Source organism: Sturnira hondurensis, unplaced genomic scaffold (assembly GCF_014824575.4).
Source record: "Sturnira hondurensis isolate 20B ecotype Veracruz unplaced genomic scaffold, ASM1482457v3 Scaffold0022017, whole genome shotgun sequence".
NCBI lineage: Eukaryota > Metazoa > Chordata > Mammalia > Chiroptera > Phyllostomidae > Sturnira > Sturnira hondurensis.
The window spans coordinates 9,794,207-9,816,721 of NW_028094648.1; the positions used below are offsets into that span (position 1 = coordinate 9,794,207).

The 22,515-nt window shown below is 37.6% G+C and overlaps 1 protein-coding gene across 1 annotated transcript; it reads left to right on the plus strand.

The window, feature by feature from the left end:
- Positions 1-13,325: 13,325 nt before the first annotated feature.
- Positions 13,326-13,571, plus strand: COX7B2 (cytochrome c oxidase subunit 7B2). Its single transcript, XM_037034234.1, has one exon. It carries the CDS (start codon positions 13,326-13,328, stop codon positions 13,569-13,571), a length of 246 nt encoding a protein of 81 aa, XP_036890129.1.
- Positions 13,572-22,515: the final 8,944 nt, after the last annotated feature.

The following is a 22,515-nucleotide window of genomic DNA, read 5'->3' on the forward strand; positions in this document are numbered from 1 at the left end:
TTTTAACCAATGTCCTCTCGATATATTCAAGTTTTAAAAGAGGTTNTGTGAAATTCTTTGAGATTTGGGATAAAAGTTTTTTCTTCTATGACTCTGGGATCTTTAGGTTCTATTGTCAATTTGGGGGTTTTAAGACTATCAAGAGAGTGTGAAGTGGGTTGTAAACCTGGAGGAGGACAAGCTTATGATTCCAAAATAGTAATAATTTTTAACCAATGTCCTCTCGATATATTCAAGTTTTAAAAGAGGTTTTTTTTTTGCTATTTTCTGCAAAATGGGTTATTTCTGACCCAACATTTCCCTGAAGACAACCCTTTGGCATCTCTGTTGTAAAAAGAGAAATTTCCTGCTTGGAGAGTGTTGGGCTTTGGGTGCTAGTCTTCACACAGCGTGAAACCATGAACACTGAAGTTCAAAATTATCTTTTGGGAAAGAGACTTCAGATTAATACTGACTGAACTATGGTTATTTGGGTTCCTCCATCAGTAAACCTTTGCTTTGAGAATACACACACACACACTCACTCATTCACTCACTCACACTTTCATGTATCCTGCCACATTATTTTTGAAATCTTAATCAGAAAGACTCTAGGAAACAGATTGGGATTTATATACAGATGTTACTCTAATTTATTTATTTATTTTGCTGAGGTAATATGTCTCTTTATTCTTTTCTCCAGTTAATACCAGCTTTACTACCTGCACTTATGGGAATAAAAATATATAAAACTTTCATCAATAAAAAACACACAAGAGTATCAGCATTTTGCCACTTACCGTGATGCAGAGACATAAAAATGTGACTGAGGTGATGGCTAATTGAGAAAGACCGGGAGACTCTGTCCAAGGGCCACGCCAACCACCTGCTTCTCTAGATGTATTTATGATAGCCCAGACATGGAAACAACTTGTGTCAGCTGGCAAATGAATCCCTAAAGAAAATGTGGTGTATATCTATTCGATGGCACATTATTGAGCCATAGCAAAGAAGGGAAGTCCTGCCACTTGGGACAACATGGAAGAATCCGGAGGGCATTCTGCTAAGTGTGATAAGTCAGAGAAAGATAAATATTCATGATTTTGTTTTTATGTGGAATAAAATAAAAAAAACAACAACCCTGAACTCATAGAAATAAAGAGTAGATTGGTTTTTGCCAGGGGTAGGAGATGGGGGAAGAGGGAGCTGTTGGTAAAAAGGTGCACAGTTTTCAGCTTATAAGTCCCAGCTGAAGCATGGCTACTATTTATTTTCCCAGAATTCCAAGATTTTCTTAATTATCCTCTCTGGTTCTTTAATGTAAATTACATAGTTACAGGTGATACTCCAACATTATGAATTCTAAAGTGAATGTGGAAAATGACTTCACTTAGTATATTAGTAATTCTAAAAACAATTAGATTCTAACTATGTTAACTCTGATTATTTTGTGCCTATTGAGTCATAAAAATTGGGTACATTTGCTCTCAAACAAGTGTGTGTATTATCTGCTATTATTCTTAGTAACATTAAAAAGAGATTTTTGTGACTACAAAATGAAGTTGAAGAATAATGAAAATGTATTATAGAATTGGCAAAAAGCCAGAAGGAGCTTTATTTCAATATGATGCTTATGTGTCACCATTACATGTGCCATTGTTATGAATTTGACACTAGAGTCTCTTGATTTATATATCATGGAACCTGAAGGTCATCTTCAAAGATGTAGTGTTTGAAAAACTAAATTTCAGCCTTGATAGTTGCAGAAAAGCCCTCCATAAACCTTTCCCCTCCTGTTTCTTTTTATCTGGTTATGCCTGTTTAAGAACTTAGCTTATTCACTCATTGCTTCAAGGAAGTTCTCAAGAGCCCTTTGGGTGGGAATGGTGCCTCTTATTTTTGGTGACGTGGCATCCTGATATTATATCTGTTATAACATTTTTCTCACTGAAACCTTATTATCTGTCTCTCTCTCCTGCTAACTGAGCATTTCTGAATAGGAAACCAGCATTTTTAACAGAATGCAGTCACATAATAGGGGTTTAATTGAATCTCCTAATCATGTTTAAACAACAAAATAACTGCAATGGTATTTAGGGTTTCCTAGAGAGTCTTTTCATTATTCAAAAAGCTTGAAAGGGTAACTTACTGTGTTATCCTTTCAATAAGTAGCAGAAAGAATAATGTACAATAATGCGAGTGAGCCCGTCCTCACACAGTACTGATTGCTCCTTGCACTGACTTCTCTGGATCAGTGTAACACATTTATTGGAAACTATTAATATAGAAACAAAACACTAGAGATGGAAGTAACTAGAGAGAATCCAATCCACTGGTCCCTGTCATTTAATGAGTAAATCTTTGTTTTCTTCACTCCCTGTGGACCTTAAATTAGATAAAATTTTTCTTTCAGTATAATGGACACCTTTTCCCCCTTATACTGTGCACTCCTCCTCCTCCTGGCAAGAGCATCCTGTTACTCTTAGGAAGCTGTCCATCTTCTATGTTCAATTATTTTCCTGATTCTAGAGCAAAGGAAAGGATTTGGGTCTCTCACCTGTTTCTAAATGTAGATCTCTGTGCCTCTTTTGTAACTGACATACTTGCCTTAGAAGAATGCATATACATACGAGTTTGGTTCTTCACCTCTTCCTCAATTAGAATGTGAATTTAAGAAAGGAGTAGTTGACCCTGGCTGGTGTAGCTCAGTGGATTGAGCACAGGCCTGTGAACCAGAGGATCGCGGTTCGATTTCCAGTCAGGGCACATGCCTGGGTTGCAGGCCGGTTCCCTGCAGGACAACTCCCAGCAGGGGATGCACAAAAGGCAACCATACATTGATGTTTCTCTCTCTCTCCCCTTCCCCTCTAAAGATAAATAAATAAATAAAATCTTTAAAAAAAAGAAAGGAGTAGTTGGATCTCCATAGTTACTTATTTCTACCCATGTTCTTGCTCATCATATGTTTGTTTATAATATCAAGTCATAAGTGGATGGTGACCAAAAGATGACTAGAAATGTTAAAGGGCAATTTAAAGCAATGTCTGGCTCTTTCAGATCTTATGACTTGGATTACATGAATGTGCTAAAGGTACATTATCTATATAAAGAAGTTGCCAGTGCCTTGACCAGGTTCTTGGAGTATTGTCCTATACACCAAAATGTTGTGGGTTTGATTCTCACCTAGAATGTGGGTTCGATCCCCAGTTGGGACATGTACGAGAAGATGTTTTTCTCTCACATCAGTGTCTCTCTCTCTCTCTCTCTGGCTCATATCCTAGGTGAGGAATTAAAAAGGAAGAAGAAGTCCACAGTTCTATCATCAGCAATGGTTCTAAGCTGTATAAATTGTATGTGCAATCAAAATTTTGGCCTATTTGCATAGACATCATACTTTTCCAATTAAGAAATGTTCAAATGGTTATATCATGTCAATTTAGTTTAAGAATGCCCTTTTCATCTATGAAATTTTAGACTCCATTTAAAAATAGAGAAACTGAAGATAATCTCTTTGATAGTAGAATTTTAATTGGAAATTTTAGGATTTCAGCACAAGAATTTGTGTTCTGAATTTCTGTCCAGATGTATTTAGGTGGGTAACCTTTTTCAGACTCTCTTTCTTCTTTAGCATCCTTCCCTCAGGAACCTAAAAACTAACATGAAATAATCAGTTCACTAAAGTAGGCACTCTACCCCAAGGTCTGACAAAAAGTGCATCCTGTCCTTTTATCTTCTGTGGTACCTACAAAGAAAAAAAAAGAGTAGTTGACCAAAGTCAGACCCTCTGGCCAAAGTATTTCTCACTTCCAGATAATGATTCTAAATTGGGAGGAAGAAAAAGGTAAAACACCAACATCTTGTTAAAAGTTTTTTAAAAGTTTCTACAAGTTATGAAAGTGAAAAGGAAAACAATTACACTGAAATACAGAACTGGCTTGGTAAAGCAACTTGCAAAGCCAGCACAGTTACTACTTCAGGTCTCTAAATTGCTCTTCTCATCTAATGGAGTTTCCCTGGAAATGCTCCGTATATTGCCCAGGTGATGACAACAACAAAAGACTTACTCATAAAGGTTTTATTTACAGCTATATATTTGAGTAGAGTTTGGGAGGGGGGAGATAGTCAAAGTTGGAAATGAAAAATCTGTAGACTTTAGAAACGAGGAAAGAATTATTTTGCAGCACTAAATATTTCATCTGAATTTGGAATATGAACAATAGTAACTCTGGATTAGACCATTATTAACCTGATACACAGCAAACTGTTTTCATGAAAAAATGGAAATACTTTATATTACATGTGTCTTTCAAAATTAACCTGTCTTTGATATCTAGAAATTAAACATTTTAATTTTAAGCACTGATACACAAATCTACCAGTGACATACTAAGATTAAAGGCAGAAATTGGTTGTACATTTTCAATTTAAGATTTAAATGAAAGTTTCAAATTATGCAATTAGAGGTCATTGATTCAAATGTAATGACCACTGAAGAACCGTGCAATCTTTTTATTCATAGAGTGTTTAATGAGTAAAGGTAGATGTAGAGAGGAGAGAAATATCTGCACAAATATTAAAACTGCAGAAATTAGAATCACGTAATGAAGGCCAGAGTTAATTTCTCCTGTGAGTGTTGTTACCACTCTGTACTCCTTGAGTCATACGTTAAATGTCCCCACAAGGATGCGATTAGTTTGTGAAATACCTCCTGGAACTATTAAGCCACTGGAAATGAGTACAGTGAGGTTATAGCATTGAGAACAGAGACATCCTTTGGTATTCCCCAAAGTGTATTCTGGAAAACACTAATACAGAGATATGCCCTTGGGTTGGGGGGAAGTATGGCATGTTCGGCTAAGTTTGGAAGGCAGGACACGCCATCCTTCTCAGAGGATCATTGTGTACATTAACACAAAGAGCCGTGGAAAACAGTTCATTAAAGAAACAGTTTCATTCAAGAATTAGTTTCACTTTGTTACTTGTATATTTCTCAAACTTGGATGAAATTGAAACCCCCCTCTTTTTTAAGCAACACCTGTTAACATCAAACCGAGCTAGTGAGGTAGACACATCTTTGGGGAAGTGCTGATATAAAATGATGTTATGATTGGAATGAGCGTGAAGCTAGTAAACCTAACAGATGGATTATGTGTTTCAGTCACTGGAATGGAATATCCTTTTTTAATTAATAAACTGAATTCCAACATTTTAGTTGGAATTCATTTTATGTGAGGTTCTGAGAGTTCCATTGGCATGAGGTGGATTCTCAGAGGCTGTTACCATTTGACGCCTACAAGAGAGAAATATGATTTGTCTGTGGGAAGCTGAGGATTGGGTGCGTGAATATGGTGACTGAAGAAATAAAGGACTGGCTCATTTTAAGACCTTACTGGATGAACTGTTTAAGTGCAAGTCCTTATCGGTTCTCAGTGGGGCATTTGCAGCATTGCCCTGTAAAACCTTCCCCACACTCATACCAGAGTAATGTCTAAACTGCAAATTGGACCATGTAACTCACTTTCCTAATGTCTTTCAATGACTCCAAGTCATTTTTTGGATAAAAATTTTAAAGTTTCTAGAACTTATTATATCTATGATCTTTTTCCTTTCCAAAATTAGGTTGTAGAAAACGTGCATTTATCCAGATATTTTGACTTGCTGGATTCACCCTCCTAGCAGGACCTCACTATGCAACAATCCTGAGCCATTGAATGCAGCCAATTTCCCCAGAGCAGATGTCCATATTATTTTTACGTTTCCATCCATTTCAGATGTTCGGAGTTGGTGACCCTGTTATTTCAGGCAATGTGTTAATTTTTAGAAAGAGGGCTGTTGTGGTTACTCTTGTGAGGAAATTTGCTGGGCCTGCTAAAGTTTAATAGAAAACAAAGTAAGAATTATTGCACATTAATGCCACTGACTTGAAATGTGACAGGGAGAAAAGCCTGTAGAGGGAGAAAATGACACAGCTGAAAGCACTTTGTGACTAAAGAAAATATAATGGGTACTTAATGAGTGAACCACATTAATGTGATCAGGTTCATATAAGAAACTGCCTGATTGAGTGCTGTGATTATTCCCAGGATGGGGATTATTGAACACTGCTAGCATTCTACACAAGATGGAAACTGCCTGTTCATTTAAACTTTGTGGGAAAATGTGAGGGAGAGGACATACTTCTGTCCCATCCTTTTTCAGGCACCACTTGCCATTTGAGGACAACTCACAAGGTATCCATTCTGTTATTTCTCCCTCCTGGCATAACAACTCACCACTGTGATCTGCCTTTTTATTAGTTCAGATAGAATCCATTTATGTAACTTTTTAGGCTTAATAAAGGGACATAATACGCAGCCTTAAGCAAATGGCTGCACCATCCATCAATTTAGTGACTCAGTAGATGAAGCCATTACATATGAAAGAGAACCATTGTTCGGCATTTCCACCAGCAGCATTGCTTCTTGCAGGGTTCCCATATTTCCTGATATGAAAAGGCTGAAGGCTTAAGTAGTCCTGATGCGAGACATTTTGCACTGTGTACACTTAATCCCTTCTTGAGCAGCCTAGTCTTCTGAGAAATACATAAATGGATGGAAGACACTGCAGGTTTGTGCCTTTTCATTTCAAGAAGATTGCCTTTTTCTTGTTTCTATTTTGTATCGATATTCAGAAGCTGTAAAAAGAAGAGTAGAAATAAAAGCAGGTGGAAATGAAGGTGTTACAATTGAGTTATGGAGCATGGGAGCCTTAGCTTTCAACGTGCATCATTCATTATACAACCAAATACCAATATAAGTAGTGCCTTTAATGCTTTTAAATGTTGCCAAATGTTTCTGTTGACTAACATTCCCAAGGGGCCCATATAACTCTTTCAGGTCACTCAGGTACTCCTTTCTAAATTACCGTGGTGGTGAATTCAATTACTACTGTACTTCTTCAGTGGCCTAAAAGAATAAATGGCCTTCCTAAAATATTTATCTTTGGAAAAGTCTAGAGTGTTAAAAGAGTTGGACAGGACCTTAGAGAGCATCTGATGCAGTATTCCATAAACTTGTCCGATGAAAAGACTTTCTTGAGAACTCGTTTTGAAAATACAGATTCTCAGCCACTTCCCTGGATTCTCTGTTACAGTAAGTTTGACATGAAGCCCAGGAATCTACATTTTGATTCCAGATGACGCAGGATCAGACAGGTTTAGGAAAAGCTAAATTAGTTCCACCTTTTTTGTTTTATGGGTGAGGAAGCAGATGCTCTGATAGATTAAGTAATAATTCATCGAAATTATACTGTAAAAATGTTAAGAATTGAGATTAGTTTAGGAAAAAACGCCAGGGGCATCCTGGATGCATCCCATGGCTGGGATGGGAGAGTGTGTGCTCTAAGTATGTAGACCTTCTGTACTGAATAGAACAATGCCATTTCAAAGACTGGGGGGGAAGTTGACAGGGGATGCCGTTCTGTATACAACAGCGGTTCTCAACTGGGGATGAGTTTGCTCTCGGGTGATGTTGGCAATGTCGAGATATATTTTTGGTGTCACAACTGAGTTAGATACTCCTGGTATATAGTGCACAGGGGTGGGATGCTGCTCCACACCCTGCAGTGCAGAGGACAGTCACCCACAACAAAGAATGACCTGGACCAAATGTCGGGAGTGCACATGTTAAGAAATTGTTATATTCACTCACTCTCTTCTTAACCATCACTTCCCTGTGAGATACTGCATAGTAATATGTGGGGACATTTGAGAAGTAGGACACAGTTTGTTATTTTCTTCCCGAAGTTATATAAACAGCCTTGTATCAGAGCTAAGCAGGTCAGTGTTAGGCTATACTTAGATTGGATGAAGTTGATTGTTTCCCCTTCTAGAGCCGTACAGTAAATACTTTTAGGATCCCTTCCCCTTCGACCTAAGTATCTACACCCATCTGATCCTGGAGGACCTCAACAATGTTTGCTTTGATCTTTCCATAGTTTCTGCCTAGTTTACCTAACCTTTAATTCCCTGGAGGGAGCTACACGCTATGGTGTCAATGCTACGGATTTTTAACAGAAACTGAGAGAGTTTTTGGCCAAATCTTAGCCCAGAGGTTAGGTGAAGGGAATGTTCAGTTTACTTAGAGTGACTCATTTTCCTAATCAGTCTGATTTTGTTTTCTAATATTTGTAATTCTGTCCCCTTTCTGTGTCTTTTGCCAGTGCTTGATTCAGATCCTCATCACCTTTTTCATGAATGTTCGAAGCAAACATTTAGCTGACATACTAACTTTTCTGCTCCTTTTGTTGTCTTCCTTCCCATTCTCCACTGACCAACTATCTTTGTAAAGTGTTTTTCCTCCCATATTTTTTCTACCCCCAACTTTTCCTGATTTGGCCGATTGGTAATGTCTCCTTATCTATTAAGTGTTTTTCAAACTTGGATTGCATATGGTGCATTTTTAAGGGGGAAACATTATTTCCTGTCACTTTTACCATTTTAAGTTATCATATTATAAAATCACTTACATATGTGTGAACATAAAAAATTCATTCTATTTATGTTTGATACAACTATGAAACCAAAACATATTCTCAAATGAAAAATGAACCAAACTGTGCAACAAAGAAAATTTAAATATGCAGTGTTAATTCAATATGACAGTTCCTACTGTCTTGAAACTGTAACTCTGCCTGCAGTGGCATATAGTGAACTGTGGCATGATTTAATTTGTCTAATTCTTCATTTAGTCTCTGGCACGGACACATGATTAAATATAAAAGCTCCCTCTGTTCTCACAGCCCCAGCACAAGGGAATGTTGTGCGCAAAGTACAACAAAAATGCAGCACAAAAATAAAAACAAGCACTAGAAACCAATAAGCTACATGGTCCAGGTCTCATATTATTTCATTATATTTCTCTGTATATATAATGAAAGTAGAAACAGAATGAAGAATTCTCATTGTTAACTCACAGAAAAGGTTGCGTTTGAGTGGTGTTTTCTCACAAATGAGAAAAGCTGACCTGCCAAGGCAAGGGAGATAGAGTCCTAGGGCACTGTCCTTTCCTCATGCCTCCGGGCTTATCCTGGAGCATTTGCTGCGTCAGCACCTACAGTCACCAGTGTCAGTGGCCTCACCCGATGGCCTGCCCCATTCTAAAACTCAGTCTTCTGCGTTTTTGCTTGTGTTGCATCATCTACATATATTCTCCCAATTTTGTGTTTTCTATTTGGTAATTATCCTTCAAAATCGAGCCCAGCTTCGTGTCCTCTAAAAGCATTACTGGAGCCCCAGATTGAAATGTACCTGGTGCTGTGTGGACCAAGGGCATGCTATGCCTGTCTCTAACCCATCTCCTCCCTTAGGAAAGGGGATCCATTCCTTTCCTCATTATATCAAGCTTCTCAAGAGCAGGCATGGTACCGGTGGCAGCCAGCCCAGGCCCTGATACACAGCAGTCATTCAGTAAATATAGAGTAAATTGAACTGAACCATTTTCAAATAAAGAGCCATATCTGGCAATCACACCAGGTGTTTTTTTTTTTATTGTTTTGTTTGTTTGTTTCCAGTACTCAGAATTGAATGTACTTTAAGAAAACATGACCTAATTGACAAATGCACTGGATTTAGGGTCAGAGGACTTGAATCTCCGACTTGTCCTGTCGTCTGTCTTTCTATATAAAGTGCAGATACATAATTCTCATTTCACACCATTTCTGCAGATGTGCAGAATTCCGACATATATTCTGTAAATATTACTTTTCCTTCTGTATTACTGCTTTACTTTCTGCATTACTGCTTTACTTCTTTACTTCTATGGCCTTTAGTGATTTGAAATTATTATTGTTACTGGTGAAGCTTCATATCTATAAACCTCCTTATCACAGTTAGATTGAGGTCTAGAAGTAGTTATTTTTCCTGAAATGAGCTTCAAAATTACTGTACAAATAGGTGACACAATCAATCTTTCCTTTTCATCCTCATAGGTTACTCTACTTCCTTGAACTGTTTATATTTATTAAGTGCATATTTCTTTTATTTTATTGCCACAGTCATGAGAGGACCTTTACTTTGTTCTTATTACCTAGAGATCTCTCTCTTCTGCTATCTTTTTGAGGTCTGTTTTAATCAGAACACATCTACATTAGGAAGTATTTTTTACCTCCATTTTTAAGTGAATTTCCCCCTTTCATGCTTATGTATGGCTATTACAACCTGTTGCTTCTTCAGTTCTTTCAGTAATAGGCTTAGGGCTTTCTAATAACACAAAAATTATTGTTGAAGTAAGGTATGTGGAATTCAGCAATGTGGAAAATTTTACTGGTGGGTTTTAACCAGTGGGTTCCTAGCTTATAAGTGTGTGTTATAAAAGTATGAGGTAGGTATAAAAGCAATAGAGACAGATGTAGCTAATGCCGACAAAGAAAAACAAAACAAACAAACAAAAGGAATGAGAAGCCTGCATTTTGATTATTATACAGTGAAATGGCAACTACTGTGGTGGACTGTGGCCGGCAGAGTCCGCCTGTTGTGGTTGATGACGACAATGAATGCACAGGAGACAGCAATCCTGTGGAGAGAAAAAGGGAACGGCACGGCTACCCTCTCAAGGGGAGAGCGTGCTGACCCTTGCCTAGACAGGCTTTAATTGTTTTTCTTGAGTGTTACATCAGAGAAAGATTTATTACCTATCACATAGAATATTATTGTCTACATTTTAGGTACAATCAAGGAAATGAGAATAACATGCAGAGGGGAATGGCGACTAGCTGATTAGCTCTGTCCTTGGGCAAATTCACACAGGCTTTGGAAATTACCTTGAAGATAGACAATACACATTTGTTGTTTTAGACCAGGGTGATGGAGTTTTAGCAAGAGCAAGCCATGATAGTCTGTAAGCATTTTTTTTTAGGTCTAATTCCCATGGGAAAACTCGGTTTGAAGATCTGGCTCCTGCCCCCCAGCTCGCTTCTGTAGGTTTTCCATGCAGAGCTGAGTCACATTTGCCAGACCAAAACAAACCGGTCTCCTACAAACTACAAATGACAGAAAGCGTTTTTAAAGCAAAATTCTAAGTAATGGGCATTTATTGGTACAGGAAAGTTTAGACTAGATAGGAAAGAAAAGATGCTCAGATATGGGAATAGCCAAAGGATGAACTAAGCTACAAAAGAATGTGATCAATGTCACAAGAGACAAATTATGAGTTTCAACTTAACATTTTGAGGATAGGTATAATAAAATCAATTTGTCATAAAGCAGCAGACATGAGTCAATGACCCAGAAGAGATCCCCATCATTTTCTGGCTATGTGTCATCCTAAAGACTGAAAGCAACGTGTGGAACGAATGTTTTTGTATTGGGTTAAGGCTGCACCTGCTGTACACTGACCCATTTTGCCTTCAACCCACCTTCTGAATTCAGTACAAATTAAAACCTTGGCGCCTTCTGGTGGAGAGATTTTGTGATTAACAGAAAAAACTCTGAATATTTGGAACCTCAGAAGAAATGCATTTGTGTTTTTTTGTTTCGTTTTGTTCTGTTTTTGCTCTGTGGGTCATAATCATGAAGAGGACCATTTTACCATCTGGTGGGAAATACAAGAAAACCTTAGGGTCTTGTTTTCTAAGTTGGGAGTAAAATCATTGGAGTTGGCAAATCATGGTGAACCATTACAAGGTTACAAGAAATGACCTCAGGCCCTGTTGTATCTATGTTGCTTGCATTTGAGCTACAGTTAACATATGTCATTGCTAGAGACAGAGCACTTTTTGACAGCTTGCACAAAGAAGAGACACTGACAGATCGCCTGTATTTGTTTTTGCTTCTAGATCCCTCTTTCTATATGTATCTTTAAACAGCTATAACTGTCTCTTTACAAATAAAATTATTGGGGCTATTATGACATGCCCCATGCCTCACATTTGATTTTGCAGTTTTTAACTGGTTCTCAGTGTTTAACTTTTCATGAAGATACCAAATTTATTTATATTTCACATTGATTCAGAAAAGTCATTTCCATGCTTCATGTCCATGACTGTTTGTGTATACGTAGATCCCTTGCTTTTGAAGACCTTGCAGTCTACTGGAGGAGAGTATAAAGATAATTCCTAAAAAGCATGACAAGGCAAGCCGTGGGCTGGGAGAAAATATTTGCAAAAAATACAGCTGTTCAAGGACTGCTGTGTAGGTTCATTGATTGTAACAAATGCACTGTGGTACAGGAGGGTGAAGCTATTGCGTGTGTGAAGTCAGGCTGTATATGTGTACTCTCTGTACTTTCCATTCAGTTATGCTGAGAACCCAAAACTGCTCTACACAATAAATATTTTTAAAAATAATAAAGCCCTGGCAGGGTGGCTCAGTTGGTTGGAGCATTGTCCTGTACACAAAAAGGGCGTGTACATTCTGATCCCTGGTTTCAGTGTGTACAGGACACAGCCCACCGAGTTTCTCTCTCACATCTATGTACCTCTCTCTTCCCACCCCCTTCCTTCTTCTTTAAAATCAATAAACATAGCCTAGAGTGAGGATTTAAATAATAATGGCAATAATAATAATAATAATAATAATAATAATGCTAGTGCATCATTCTATGTAAGAAGAGGGTTTTAAGAGGAGTAGTAGTCTAGAAAAGAGGAGGCATATCTAGTCTAAAGAGGTTTTGGAGAAAATTTCACAGAAGCCATGACTTTAGACTGGGATTTAAAGGACAGGTAGAATTTTACTTGTAGGGAGGTGCAGGGCAAGAAAAGTTTTAGGAGCAGAGGAGAAGGAAGGAATAGAAGAAAGGGATTAGTAGGAAGGGAGAAAAGAGCAGGACAAGGAGGAGGTAGAGTATGACAGTCTGTGAATGCTTTGTAACTCTGACTGAAGTTAGCATTTAATGTAGACATAGGCGTACCATTGGACTACTGGGACAAGTTGGGGATGTTAGCCACTTTTATCAGCCATGCTGATGAGTTTGGAGTCTCTTTCTGGAGCAAGCCATTGGCTATTTGCAAAGAATAGAAAAGCTAACACATACTGTGTGCTTACTTTTGTGGTTATTTTTGTAATGGATTATCACATATAATCCTCACTACACCCCTTGGAGTTGAGCAGTATTGTCTCAGGTTGCCGCTGAAGAAACTAAGGCAAAGAGAGGTTGAATAACTGCCCTACTACACAGGGGTGGAACTGAGCCTCAAATGCAGACATTACGATATCAAAACTCAGATGCCTGGAGAGGTAGTGTGGGAGAAACGTTCAAAGAGGGAGGAAAAAAATGCAGATCAGATTTCATTGCTCATCCTTTGTTTTTTCAGGTCTCTTTACCAGGAAATTGGCCAGTATCTGCAATCAACTGCAGTCCTGTCACACCTTCATGATGTTTCCCTTGACTAGAAGTATACTAAGAAGTCTCAAGTGTCAAAGCATTCAGCAAATTAGGGCAAAACACAGCCATGGAAACCACTCCCCAGATTTTCATGACAAATATGGTAATACTATACTAGTCAGTGGAACCACTTTCTGTGTTGTTGCATGGATATTTACAAACACACAGATTGGAATAGAATGGAACCTGTCCCCAGTTGGCAGAGTCACCCCCCAAAAGTGGAATGATCAGTAACCATCACTGTCGCTGTAATACAGAATTGTTTCAAAATCAACCTGTCATTTAAGCACTCTGCTGCTCATTTAACTGTGGCATAATTTAAAAATTAAAATACATTTGAAACTTTTAAAAACTCATTGAAAGTAATCATTGTAATGTCTGGAAACAAAGCTTTAAGAGTGGGTATGGATCACAGGAAATTATGAGTAACAAATATGTGAAAATATAATCAATATAGCATGTGTTCTGCTGGCTTAATGATTTATACTAGGTATTCTTCAATAGATGTACACACATGTACTTTATGAATTAAGTCAATTATCTGGTGATTCCTATTGAATCTTCCTTAAAACATATTCATGATCTGACCATTATTCACATCTTTCCTCTTTTTCTTCCTGGTCTGAACCACTATCTCTCACTGTGATTAGTATAAAAACTTTCTAGCTGGTCTCCTTGCTTCTATACTTAATGTCCCCCCAAGCCTGCCTCCTCTACCCTGCCACACACAGTCTTTTCAAGAACAGCAGCACAGTAACCAGAGTGATCATTTAAAATATTAGCTTAGTGATAGCACACCTCTTTTCTAAACCCACTTTTATTTCACTGCAGTGTTAAAGCTAACATCCTTCAAAAGGTACACGGCCCCTGAAAATTCTGAGCTGGTCAGTTCCACTCCTGCGTCCAGACTTTTCCACTTGCTTTTCCTTCTGTTTGGAATGCACTTCCTCCAGAAGCACTCACACTCTATCCCACTTCTCAGGGTCTCGTTCGTATATCATCTTTTTGGTGAAAGCTTTGGCTACCCTTTTTAAAACTGCAGCCCCTACTTAGGCCAGGCTTTGTCTATCCTGCTTCCTTGCTTTATCTCCATAGAAAGTAGCATCATGTGGCACAAGATACATTTTATTGTTTAGTGTCTGTGTCCAAAACTCCGTAGAAGCACAGACTGAGGATGCCTTTTTTTTTTTTTTTTTTTACAACTTCAGCCTATAACAGAGCCTGAGAGATTAGGCTTTCAGTAATTATTGGTTGAATTAATGGGCGCCTTTAAATAACTCCAAGTCTCTGTTAGTGTGAAAATGATGAATTTGTTTACCACCATAGGTTTGCAATGATTATAAGAGGGCATATTAGTTAGTTACCTATTGCTGTTTTACAAATCACCCTGAACTTAGTGGCTTAAAACAGTAAGCATTAGCTCTCAGTTTCTGTTTGTCAAGCATCGAAGGATGACTTTGCTGGATGTCTCTGTCCCAGGGTCTCTCACTTCTGCAATCAGTGTGTCAGACACGCCTGCAGTCATCTCAAGGCACAGCTCACGGAGGGTCCAGGACATCGGCTGGGTATTGGCTTGAAATATGTGCTCGTTATGTGGGTTTTTTTCGTAGGGGAGCTCAAAGTGTACCCGCTGGCACTCCTCAAAGTGACAGTGGGTACCAAAGCAAGGAGCCACAGTGTTTTTATAGCCTAATCTTTCAATTGACATTTCATCATTTCCACCACTCGAAGTGAGTTTTTCTTTTTCCACTAGAAATGAATATTAAACCAAGGCCATACAAAAGGGAAAGAGGTTATACAAGAGTTTGTTTGCCTGAAAGCAAGGACCATTGGGGATTATTTTATAGGCTGCCAGCCACAGTTGACAGTGAAGACCAACTCCTTCCCTAAATGACTAACTTCGTGGTAATTGTGTTGTTCCTCAGTCTCATATATAGTATGTATTCCTATCATTATTCTCTAGGTAAGTGACATTACATGTACTTACCCACTTTACTATGTGAAAATTTCTTTAGGGTTTTTCCCAAGAATGGAATTTGCAGGTCTTAAGGAATACCCATATGTAGCTTTATAAGTATTGCTAATTACAGTGGTTGAAATAGTTTACATTCTCACAAGCAATGTGTACAATTTACTCTTGTTATACATCCAAGCTCAGTCTTAGAATTTTCAATCATTTTAATGATTGCTACTTTTATGACTGTGCAATAGTTGCTTTATTTGCTTTATGCTTTACTTTATATTTTGTCGATCACTGAAGAGGTTGAACATCCTGTGTTAGCTTTATTTTCTTATTTTGTGTGACTTTTTAGTTTATTTTCCATTTTTCTATTTAGTTGTTTTTCTTTTCTTTTTTTAAAAAATATTTTATTTATTTATTTTTAGAGAGAGGGGACAGGAAGGAGAAAGAGTGGGAGAAAAACATCAATGTGTGGTTGCCTCTCATGTGTCCCCCACTGGGGACCTGGCCGGCAACCCAGGCACGTGCCCTGACTGGGAATCAAACCAGTGACCCTTTGCTTCACAGGCCCATGCTCAATCCACTGAGCTACACCAGCCAGGGCTTAGTTGTTTTTCTTGCTTATTTGTATAAGCTTTTTATGTATTCTGCATACTAATTACATTGGGGTTTACTGTGGTATGAGCATTATAGAATATAGGATTAATTATTGGAATTAGAACTAATGCTTAAGTAAGTTGACACTTAGAAGCCTCAGTAATCTAACATCAATGTAAACTAACATCAATGTATATTTTTTCTAATCATACTTATATTTCAAATGAAGACAATAGCAAAAACACGCTTTCACCTAACACAATGCAACTTTTCCTCATAAAAAAGCTCACTGATTTTATCTCCCAAGAGGACACAAAGCCTCTTTCCCATGGAAAGGTGGCACTCTCACTTCAGTTTAATGGAAGCATTGCTGTGGTCTCTGTGGTAGAAGCCGAAGTCTTGTACAGCCGCAAAGCCCATAGTCGTGGGAACAGAAAGAAAAATATTTCTGTAGTGGATCACTAAGGGTAACTGGAGCGGCCACAGCTGAATCTGAGTCCTATAAATCTGGCTTAGGGAAAGGTAGCACCATACATTTGTTGGTTAGAGTGTGTCCAGCATCTTAGAAGACATTGCCTCAGCCTTGCAAGGTGATGTTATCCAGCCATTGCTGCAACTAATACTTCAAAAGGTTGTTCTGCCACTCAATCAGTGATGGGAAGCATGGTGAGGTCAGTTACTCCCATAAACATGAGCCCATTACTGTACATCACTGCCGCAAAATAAGTCTCTTGGTCAGAATCTGCTCTATTGTATGCCATGGTGTTAAAGAAATCATTTTACAAATTTGTAGATGATGATATTCACAGAAAATTCACAGGGAGAGAAAAATCTACATTGTTAGTAACCGTGTATTTAAATGAGAGCAAGTGACACCTTTCCCATGATGGAAATGGTCCAATGAAATCAACCTGGCACTGATGCCTAACTGCTTTCCTTCCCTCCTCTGGGGAATGCTGCAAATGGAGGTCCGGTATTGGTCTGTCCGTTTGGCAGATTGGGCACTCAACAGTGACTATAGGCAGACCAGTCTTTATGAGTGCAAATCTACCTTGTTGAGCTCACACATAACCTCCATTCCTGCTGTCCAGAGCATTTTGTCTCGGAGCAATTGTGACGTTCAGTGCTGAGATAGAGAGTGATAGCCACGAGAATGAGTTATCTGTCCACGTGATGATTAGTACTCCTCTGCTCAGTATCCTTTTGGTGAGTATTTAGATGATACATGAGTATCTCTTCACTCTGTGTTCATTTAGAGGAGTCTGTTTTTTCTAGACTTCTTGTCGCCAGTTTTTCAATAGCATGTCTTCTCATTCCTTGACCAACCTGCCAAGCCTTTAGCTGCTATTCATCATGTGGTATAGAATTGCACCTCTGGGCATTTCTTCTTCCAAGGAAATAAGCAACTACATACACTATTCAACATACTGCCCGCCAGGCAGATTTCCCCTCTTCTTCAGGGCCAACCTGGAATTAAGCTGTTTTTGAAGCTGCTCATTTTCAGGTATGGTCAGCATGTTTTATAGACACAGATCTGATTTCTGTTTTCCAGAGTCACCTGTTAATAGGAAACTGTCTGTGAGGCCATAGGTTTACATAACAATAAACCATAAGTTTAAAGTGATATGCAACTTCCCGAAACAAACAACTTGTGAACAGTGGAGCCAAGAGTCACACTTTAGAACCTGTTACGTTACTTCCAGGCTAGACTGTCTTATTAGTGTTTCTTCAGGCACACGGGCTGGACTTTCTGGAGAAGGATTCAAGCGGAAGCTGAGAAGATAGGGAGCCATTAAAGATTGTTGTGCGAACCACAGGAGGGAAAGCGTTATTGAGAGAATGTCAGTGATGAAGTAGGGATGGGGGTGCATGTGGGATGTATGAGTATTTAAAAAGGGCAGTTTCTTTCCTCCCCTCTGAATATTTTCTGATTTGAAATGAGGATTAAAGCCTACGTATTTAAGTTTATATGTGTATATCTAAGTGTGTGTGCATGTTTGGAGAGAGAGAATGCATATGTGTGTATGTAATATATAAACTATAGATAAAGACATAGCTATACACACATACATATACATATATTTTTAATAGCACAATTTATTTTAGGCAATATGTGTATACATATATATGCTTAAAATTGTTATTAAATGTGTGTCCACTGCTTGCTTATAGTAAATTTAAATATTGAATCTTTTACTATTTCTAAACTTTCTCATTGGGTGTTATATTCTGATCAGGATCATATGAAAAACATCAGATGCAAGGTATTTTGTTCTGTATGTGTCTTAAAGTTAACTTTTGAATACACTCTTCTTGGAAAATTATGTATTATTATTATAAGGAAAATATTACTCGGCAATTAGTGTATACAGTACCTTGCTGTCAGAAGAGACGAAGAAATTCATTTTGATACATATTCTTCCTTTTTTGTAAAAACTGAGGTACTATGGCTACATTTTCCTACTGGACAGTGAATATGTGTAAATAGTAAGTGAAGAATGAATAAGTAAAGTTTTTATTCTGTGTGGTATAACTGTTATTAAAGGATTGAATGTTTTTCTCATGTGAAGCTTATAATAATTCTGTGCAGTCCATAGGCTGATCATATATCCTATAGAACAGATGTTTACCCAAGATTATCATGACTTTGGTTCAGTGACATGGAAGTCACTTAAAAATGAAGTAGAAACAGAATCCACATTGCTAGGCTTTTGGTCTGCTGCTGCTCCACTCAGAATTCCACCTGCTTTCTAAGAAGAGACATCCCCGATCTTATCCCAAGTGCCCATGGTCAGTTGGTGAATAAACGGTGGCTGCATGCAGACTAGTGGAAGGTTTGTAAGTCAGAGTCGGGCTGCACAGGAGAGCCAAACGGTGGTGTGTATGTGATAGTCTAACTGACAGGTAGGCACTCAGTCAGATTTAAATGCCAGGCCTGGTGTTTAATAGTTCTTGCTTCATGATATAACCTTAAGATCATAACAGTGACAAGGACTGTCAAAAAAACCTACAAATTCTGATCTCAGCTATAATGAACAAGGAGATATCTTTGTGTGAGAGTCTTCACTCATGTCTTTAACTGATTTACCAGATGCACTATGTGGTATCTTTAAAGAAGTGATATAAAAATGCAGGGGAGATTGCAAACCAGTTATTAGTAACCTTGTTAAAAAGAGATTTCAACTATGAATTCACTGTTTCTAAGATAAGTTTCTGCTAATTGTGGAAATTGTTGAAATACCACGATAGTTCCTCATTTGCTACAAGTATAGAAAAGTGCGTAGATGTACATCACCATGAAATTTTTCATGTTTTGCAGTAACAGCAGTTGCTTTCCTGGGAAATTGACATTAATTTGAGCAGTATCTCTTATTTTCCAATAACCTTTTATATTACAAAAAAATCTGCAACTTCATTTTCTTCCCCTATCTGGAAACCATAGAAACCAATGTGAAATTATAGCTAAGAAGTTCGTCACTGGGCTATCTCAAGCTGATCTCCATGGAAACATTTCACATTTTCTTGAAATGAAAGATTTTCCAATCAGACACACACCCATAACTGATGGGTGTCTGACAAGTATAACAACAACAAAGAAATATATGGATGTTTTATTAGATAATACATGCAGGAGAGTTTTAAATCTACTTCATAAATGAGGACATTTACGTGGTAAGTGATGTCAACTACAGACATAAGGATACAGTTTGAAAACAATGTTCTGTCATTCTTTAAATATTGTTGTTTCTTGATGTTTACAGTATAAGCAAGTTCCTGAAAGAGTGTGGACTTCCAGTTTGCAAAGATGGATATTCAGAGTTTGCCTCCGCCCCTTTTAGCTGCCTCACGTCTCCCACTTTCTCATCATGAGGTTCAGGGAGAGAATACCTGACATACAGAACTTGCGTATTAAAGGGGTTGAGTTAAATGTTTAATTAAAATGATAAATTTGTATCTGGTAAAAGGAATAAATGAGTGATGGGAGTTTGATGATGAGGATGATTTCATCCCTTACCAAGTGGTTAAAAATAGTACTGTTCTAGGTGGTGAAGACGAAGTATGAGTGCGCATTCTTTAGTGTCAAGAGCTGCCACTGTGATTTGCCTTTGCTAATACAGACACTGACTACCCCTAATTTAAAAATCAGATCTTAAGAAATCCGTTTTTGCAATTGTTTGGACTTTGGGTCACATAAGGGGGCTGGCAGAGGGGTTCCATTGTATTGTAAGAGTGGGCTCTAAAACGTGTAAGGTAAAAATTGCATGTTCAAAATTATTATTATTATTTTAAAGATTTTATTTATTTATCTTTAGAGGGGAAGAGAAGGAGAGAAGTATCAGTGTATGGTTGCCTCTCCTGTGTTCCCTCCTGGGAACTAGCCTGCAGCCCAGGCATGTGCCCTGACTGGAATCGAACCGTGATTGTGTGGTTCGCAGGCCCGCGCTCAATCCGCTGAGCTACGCCAGCCAGGGCTCAAAATTATTTTAAATTACACGTAAAATAGTATTCATTTAATGTAGTGTTCTGTTATATATAGAATGTATACAGCAATATACATTTACCAAGACATATGCATGACAAGTATAGTTGTATAATAGACCCCCACGGAGTGTGAGGACATGCCCTTTTGTGAGAGCAAAGGGAAACTGAGAAACCTCTGAGGAGCATGCGGACTTATTGAGCAGAACAGTAGGTGGAATGTTCCTCCCTGTACACGTTCTGTTATCTTTTTTGTCTCTGTCATTCTGTATCTATGATCCAGCCTCAATTTCTCCCCACTGCCGTCTCTGTTTACTTTCTCTGTTTCTGTCTCTCTGTCTCCAAGCTTACGTAGTTAAACCTGATTAGGTTAAATGCGTGTATGGTGTGACTCCACCATATTACCATATAAACAATATTAGGCAATATTTAAATGTTTTTGGCCAAAACACATGCTGAATGATGAATTTATGACAAACTTCTATGAATTCAGATTTTAATTTTTTCAAAAATGGAGGAAACAATAAGAACATATATATTTTCTGGGTTAAGAAGCCATATGTATTCATGTAAGTATTTTAGGCATAGAAATTACATTGATTATAATGTTTCTCAAATTGTATTGAGGGGAATACCTAAAGATTCATGAGCCATATGACGACTTATGTTTATCCCAGGGATGTTACAAAACTGTGTTTAAAAACTTTTCTTTCCTCAGGTTAAGATAAGCTTGCGGTTCTGTCACAACTTCACGTGCATTGTATTGGGCCACACATTTTACTCAACGAAACACATCCAAGTGCTGATATGTATAAGGGGCATATACTAGTAAAAACCGTTAGGTTCATTCCAAAATTGCTTTTACTAACATTTTTATTGCAGTTATTAGCTTATAAAAATTTCAAGAAAAGTACAATTAGAGGCATAAGAATTGGGAAGCGAGAGTTGACATCCATCTGTAGGTGGTTGAATTATATATGTGGGAAACTGGTAGGATTAATAGAAAAACTACAAATAAGATCATTTTAGGGTGATATCGCATTATACAAATGTAAAATAAATATTCAAAAAGATTATAGGGATGAGTCAAGGGGAAAATAAATGTGTAGAATACACATATGAAAACTTAGGTCTAACAAATGTGTGTTTGTCTATATGAACAAATGAAAACACATCGTGTTCTTGGACAGCAAGACTTAATGTCATACAGAATTTAATCTTCCCTCAGGTAATTTATAACATTAAAACTTCCCCAAGATAATATTTAAAGCAATATTTTTTTTGGAATTTGCCAAGTTAAGATAAAACTCCTTCAGCAGACCAGTTAATAATCAGGATACCTGAAAATTTCAGAGACAGTGATTGACTATAAGTTACTAAACATTTTCCAGCGGGTCTTTTTTCAAAGCATTATGTTGTTGTGAACAAGTGGAAGGAAAGCCAATGTGAGAGAGTAGGGAACCTATAGATCTTATTTTGTACAGAAATTTAGTAAGTGATAAAGGCACTATTTAAACAGTGGAGAAAAAATGAACTTAACAGTGTTGGGAAACTAGGCAACTAAAGAAAAAATAGATAAAGTTGTGTCCATTTTTAGCACTGTAGACAAGATAAATTCAAATTAGTTTAGAGCTATAAATTTTAAAGAATTATAAAACAAGAAAACGGGGAAATTTATAATGAGAAAAAATCCTAATTGTGAGTTAAAACCTACATGCATTAAGAAAAATTGTTGATAAATTTAACTATAGTAAGAAATAGCTTGTGCATTGCAAAAATCCAGTAAGTTAAAAATACCATAACTAATCAGAAAAGGTGTTTCAAAATTAGGTCAGTGTAAAGAGTTACTATTCCTAATATATATAAAAGCCTTTTGAGGGGAGAAAAGTAAAAGAACAATGGGCAGAAGAGATACGAGCAGAGTTCACAGAAAATGAGATACAAATTGCTCCTATATATGAAAATATTCACAACTTTCCATAATAAATGTGCTAATTAAAGCTAAACTGAGATACTCTTTCTCACCAATCCGACTTGCAAATATCTCAAACTTCGACTGTATGCTCATGAGGCTGGGGGAAAACGGACACTGTCGAACATGGCTATTGGAAATGCAAAACGGTAGATCTCCCTAGAGAAGAA

Coding starts and splice junctions, on each gene's coding strand:
- COX7B2 (XM_037034234.1), top strand. CDS start 13,326: ATGATGTTTCCCTTGACTAGAAGTATACTAAGAAGTCTCAAGTGTCAA.